Source organism: Brassica oleracea, chromosome C7 (assembly GCF_000695525.1).
Source record: "Brassica oleracea var. oleracea cultivar TO1000 chromosome C7, BOL, whole genome shotgun sequence".
Classification (NCBI taxonomy): domain Eukaryota; kingdom Viridiplantae; phylum Streptophyta; class Magnoliopsida; order Brassicales; family Brassicaceae; genus Brassica; species Brassica oleracea.
In genome coordinates, this window is record NC_027754.1 from 5,688,231 (window position 1) to 5,693,649 (window position 5,419).

At 42.9% G+C, this 5,419-nt stretch overlaps 2 protein-coding genes across 2 annotated transcripts; one reads left to right on the forward strand and one right to left on the reverse strand.

The window, feature by feature from the left end:
* Positions 1 to 419: 419 nt before the first annotated feature.
* On the reverse strand, positions 420 to 1,385 carry LOC106302443. Its single transcript, XM_013738951.1, has one exon. It carries the CDS (start codon positions 1,383 to 1,385, stop codon positions 420 to 422), a length of 966 nt encoding a protein of 321 aa, XP_013594405.1.
* A 994-nt stretch (positions 1,386 to 2,379) lies between these two features.
* LOC106302444 lies at positions 2,380 to 4,231 on the forward strand. Its single transcript, XM_013738952.1, has 3 exons — positions 2,380 to 3,271; positions 3,407 to 3,867; positions 3,983 to 4,231. The coding sequence occupies exons 1-3, from the start codon at positions 2,380 to 2,382 to the stop codon at positions 4,229 to 4,231; spliced, it is 1,602 nt and encodes a 533-aa protein (XP_013594406.1).
* Positions 4,232 to 5,419: the final 1,188 nt, after the last annotated feature.

Sequence of the window (5,419 nt, forward strand, 5' to 3'; positions counted from 1 at the left end):
GATCCCTCTGGCCATGTTTTGAAGCTGCTCTAAAATCCACAGTTTCAAATCTTTGTCTGGACAACTTCCTTATTGATGAGGGACCTCGGGTTCGTTATGTTCGGACGATGTTAGGTCTTTAACAACAACAGCCGCATGTTTACGCGGCCGTAAATTACGCTTGATGATGGGTACAACTTCAGGTTTGTTTTCCGGTGGAAGAAAGGCATTTTCGTGTTGTTTCCCTCGAATACGAAAAGACTTGTCTCCACCTCTGAAATCTTCAGTAGTAAATGTACGGCCAGAACTAAAGCGGTGGACAAAACGAGTTACTTGCAAGTCTTCGACCTCATCCAACCACAGGTGGCGCTCGGCTTCCGGAATGAGGCTGAAGTGTACGGTAACCTAGGAAGCGACAATGTCTTTGGTGGTGAGGATAACTACAGTGGTCGCACAAGCGGAAGGGTCTCCAAAAAAGTAGTTGTGTTGCCTGCATCAGGAATTCTAGCCAAGAGCTGAGGCACGACTTCGAAAGCAAGCAACTGGAGAGCTAGGAGAAAGCCATAGCATGCGGTTGTCTGTTGAGATAACCGGATCCGCAGTTCTTGCAGCGGGTCAGGGATGTCTTTACTGACAGGGGGAGGCAAAAAACGAGATAAGGTGTGTAAAAACGAGAGTCTACCCCATGGATAGTTCAAGAAGGATGGTACGTCAATGAGCATTTCGACATACTTGGGGGTGAGCTTCAGGGTTTTGTTAGTACAACAAAGAACCCCGTCTACCAAAGCTATCAAAGCCAAACGAAGTCGTTTCCAACTCGCAAGAAATGGATTGCGTAGCATCTCAAGAACCTGAGCAACGCTTATATCACCCACCGTTGTATCAAAACGTTTTTGCCACATAATACTACCTGCACTCGCCTTAGGGTCTGAATCTTCTATATCGAATGCGCCGCAGTTCAAGCCAGTTATCGAGTGAAATTCATCTAGGGAGAAACGAAGAGGATGAGTACTGAAGGTGTACCAAAGTTCGTATTTTCGTGTCGTAATAAGCTGACGGTAGAGGAGGCTTCCAATGAGCTTAGTTGAGTTGTGGCAACGAGCAGCAGGTAGGTGAAACAATCTGCCAAACTGAGAGCCGATTAAAACGTCAATGTCCGCCAAACCAGCTAGAGTAGACGCAACAGCCCCGATGACGTTGGCCTTGGAGTATATGTTCAGCCGCAAACCAGTTGGGAAAAAGCCTGGACCAAACAGTCTTCTAGGCAATTGTGCAGATGAACCGTCATCTACGGCATCGACCGGTGGAGATGTCGGTGCCGTGGAGTCCATGGAGGAGGCCGTTTTATCTTCGTCAGAGTCGGAAACTACAAAAGGAGATGATTGCTCATTTAAATATGGGAACATATTACGAAAGTTTGTTTACCTCGGATCTAAAACTAATGAGACCCACAAAAAGCAGCTACATTCCAGTGGTGACATGCAGAGTTTGAGGAGAGGATAGAGTCGAGTTCTGATAAGGAGAAATATTTAAAATCTTTCACAGTACCTGGGTATCGGTTGGTGGTCCGAGGTCGGGTCTGTTTGCGGGGTGTCGGTGTGGATCTTCGACGGTGACGACCGGAAGTTCTGGCGGCGTTCGTCTGGGAAACCATAGATATCTAAATTAAAGTCGATTTTGAACTGCTTTAGTGAATCAGAGCTCGAAGCTGCTAAACTAGTCACGAGAGCTCTGAAGGAGACAAGACTTTTTGACTTTTAGGTTTAGTAAAATAATTTGATGGAGAGAGAGAAAGAGAGAGGAGAAGAAAGCTGTTTAATTACCGCGGTGGTTTGCGGGTGAGAGGTTACTGGGCCGTCTGTCTTGGGAATCGTGATAGTCTCTCTCATGTGCGAAGGCTGAAGTGGCAAACTCGCAATTTCTCAGGAAGAGGAGGGTGCGATACGTCTTTGGTGGATGACTTGTATAGGGTCAAAAAGTGACGCGACCCAAACTGCAAATAAAAACTAAGTCGGAGCCAAAGCCCAAATTTAAAACTTACATGCGACCCACTTTGACAATATTTCCGCTGGACTGGAGAGAAGTTAAACCAACAAAGATGCAAGAGATGAGGCCAATCAGTTTATGCTCGGTGCCGTACAAAGTGATATCAAAAATCCTTTGTAATCGACTGAAGAGAGTTCTGCCACAGATCATCTCAGAGACTCAAGGGGCCTTTGTCTCAGGGAGATTAATCTCAGACAATATCTTAATCGCCCATGAGATGGTACATGGTCTGAAAACCAATATCAACGTCTCCGAAGAATTCATGGCTGTTAAAACTGATATGTCTAAGGCCTATGATCGAGTTGAGTGGAGCTTTCTTGAAGTGCTATTGGAAAAGATTGGCTTCGACAGAAGATGGGTTTGTTGGATCATGGCTTGTGTCTCTTCAGTCACCTTACGGTCTTACTAAACGGGAATTCTCATGGCTTCATCAAACCGGAACGGGGCATTCGTCAAGGGGATCCTCTCTCTCCGCTCTTGTTCATCCTCTCTGCAGAAGCTTTGGTAAATTCTCTAAACATTCCCGAAGCAACTGGACGCATTCAAGGAATCAAACTCTCACCGGCTTGTCCCTCAGTGCACCATTTACTGTTTGCGGATGATAGTTTGCTTATGTGCAAAGCAAACTCAATGGAAGCAACTGAGATCTTAGAATGTCTGAAAAATGATGGAGAAGCTTCTGGCCAGGTAATTAATCTCCAGAAGTCATCTATAATATTTGGAGCAAAGGAACCAGACAATATCAAAGAGGAAGTCAAGAACGTCTTAGGCATTGTGCAAGAAGGTGGAGAAGGTTCTTATCTAGGACTTCCGGAATGCTTTAGTGGTTCGAAAAGGAAACTCCTTAGCTTCATCAGAGAGATACTACAAGGGAGGTTAAAGGGCTGGTTCTCCAAATCACTCTCCCAAGGAGGTAAAGAAATACTTCTGAAATCAGTAGCTCTCGCTCTTCCCGTGTTTGCAATGTCTTGTTTCAAATTGCCAAAAGATCTTTGTGCTAAGCTGAAAAGTGCAATGATTGAGTTCTGGTGGAGCAATGGTACCAACAAGAAGAAGATATCATGGATTGCTTGGCAGAAGTTATGTAAAGACAAGGAGTTGGGAGGACTGGGGTTTAAAGACATTGAGAAGTTCAATCAAGTGTTACTTGCGAAACAAGCTTGGAGAGTATGGAAACATCATGATTCCCTTTTGGCCCGAATATTACAGCATAGGTATTTCCCTCGGTCATTATTCTTGGAATGTGGTATTGGGACGAGGCCTTCATACGCTTGGTGAAGCATTCAACATGGACGGGAGCTTCTCAAGAAGGGGTTGCTTCATAAGCTTGGTAATGGGGCAAACACAAAAGTATAGACTGATTGTTGGATTATTGATAAAGTTCCTAGAGCCCCGAGATATAGACAAGACGCCATTGTGGATCTGACCTTAACTGTGGATCATCTGATCAACCCTGCGTCAAAAAGGTGGAATGAGACTCGAGTGAGACAGCTCTTTGAAGAAGAAGATGTAAGCATCGTCCTTAATACTCGTTTCAATCTACGGTCTGGTGATTCTTTGGTCTGGGGTTTCTCAAGAAGTGGTTTCTATGACTCCAAGAGTGGATATAAACTCCTTGAATCCATACAAGAGTTGCAATCTCCTACACCGCAGCCCCTTCCTCCTCTAGAGAAAAAGCTATGGAGTGACCTCTGGAAAACAAAAACATCTCCAAAACTTAGACACTTTCTGTGGCGAGCTCTCTCTGGTGCACTCGCAGTCAAAGAAAGGTTGAGATCAAGGGGTATCAACTTGGATACAACATGCCCTCTGTGTGGACTTCATCAGGAGACCATATGTCATGTTCTATTTACCTGCGATGTGGCTAAGGAAACATGGGATCGCGCTCAGATTCCACTCCCATCTGCAGGTTTCTCCCACCACTCGGTTCTTTTGAACTTGTACCATGTGCTCTCAGTTAGTAAAAATCAAAGAATTAGACAATCTGAGAGGCTACGTTTCCCTTGGATACTCTCGCACCTATGGAAAGCAAGGAATAGCTTCTGTTTTGAATAGAGAAGATTCTCGGCAGCTACCATCTTCTCCAAAGCAGCTGAGGAATCTTCCATTTGGTTTAAGCTCATTCAGAAAGATCAGGAAGAATAAAGTGCAACCAGAGTATCTGATAATGAGCGGGCTTGGCAAAAACCTCTCATGGGGTTCGTAAAATGTAATGTAGGATGCTCCTGGTCAGCTAATTCTCAACATACGGGAGCTTCTTGGGTGATCCGGGATTTTCGAGGCCAGGCAATGGAACACAGTCGGAGATCCTTCACATGGGTTAGCTCAAACCTGGAAGCAGTCCTTACTTCATTGTGTTGGTTAGCAAAAGATTTTCATACTCTGCATTGGAACAGAGTGATCATGGAAATCTCATCAGCTCATACGCTGGAAGCTCTGAATAATCCTCAGTGGTTCCCTAGTCTGTCCAATACCATTGAACGGACTAGACAAGCACTAAATTGCTTCCAAAATTGCTATGTGGAAGTTGTGAATGTTACTACAAATAGAGTAGCTGAGTTGATCGCTGTCAGTGTTACTAAAGATGGACGGTTTCAATCTTATATAGCTCGTGGAGGTCCAAGTTGGCTCAATGATACCATTCTTGTAGATGCTTCCAATTCTCCATCTACATACCCAAGATGAGACTGCAACTGTCTCTCTTAAGGAAGTATGAAGCCATGGTTTCTACACATTTCACCTTTTATAGGGTATTTATCTTTCAAGCACCTATTGGTGTATGCTTTGATTTGTTTTCGTTTTCAGTATTTTCTTTCCTCTAACAATGAGTTTGGAGACCAGACATTTGAAGTTATTTCAAGGATAAAAAAAAAAAAGATTGTGCATTAAACAACTTTCGGTCAGAGGTCCGCTACGGGTCAACGCCATTCAAGATTTTTTTATTGTATGGCGCACCTGTGCTGAAAAAGTGGAACGGCTATTTGAGCTGGTCCGTTATCACGCTCAATAATAATAAAGAGTTTGCAAGGTATGTTTGTGTGTTTTCAAGAATCACGCAAAAAATAAAATGTTTTCAAGTTCTGTACTTTTTATGTGTCAATTTTTTGGTTTTCACAAAAAAATATTCGGATATGCTTGGAATATTCTCTTATTTAGATTTAAATTAATTTTTTGAAAGTGAAACAAACAAAAAAGTTTTGCCAACTAAATCCTTTATTCTATCATAATATGTTTATTAAAATCTTTTTAAAAAAAATCTAAAAATAATAACACCTCTTTTCTATGAAAAACACTTCACTAGACCTTGAAACTTTAAGGGGGTGTATTCAATTTAGAGTTTGAGCTGATTTGTATTAAAATGACAAATTCACTTTTATTCAAACATGGATTTTAA

Bases quoted from the DNA above. Each gene is read 5' to 3' on its own strand.
- LOC106302443 (XM_013738951.1), bottom strand. From the start codon at position 1,385: ATGTTCCCATATTTAAATGAGCAATCATCTCCTTTTGTAGTTTCCGAC.
- LOC106302444 (XM_013738952.1), top strand. From the start codon at position 2,380: ATGGGTTTGTTGGATCATGGCTTGTGTCTCTTCAGTCACCTTACGGTC. The intron at 3,272-3,406 runs GTATTGGGACGA...TTATTGATAAAG, and splicing joins GTCATTATTCTTGGAATGTG to TTCCTAGAGCCCCGAGATAT. The intron at 3,868-3,982 runs GTTCTATTTACC...ATGTGCTCTCAG, and splicing joins ATCAGGAGACCATATGTCAT to TTAGTAAAAATCAAAGAATT.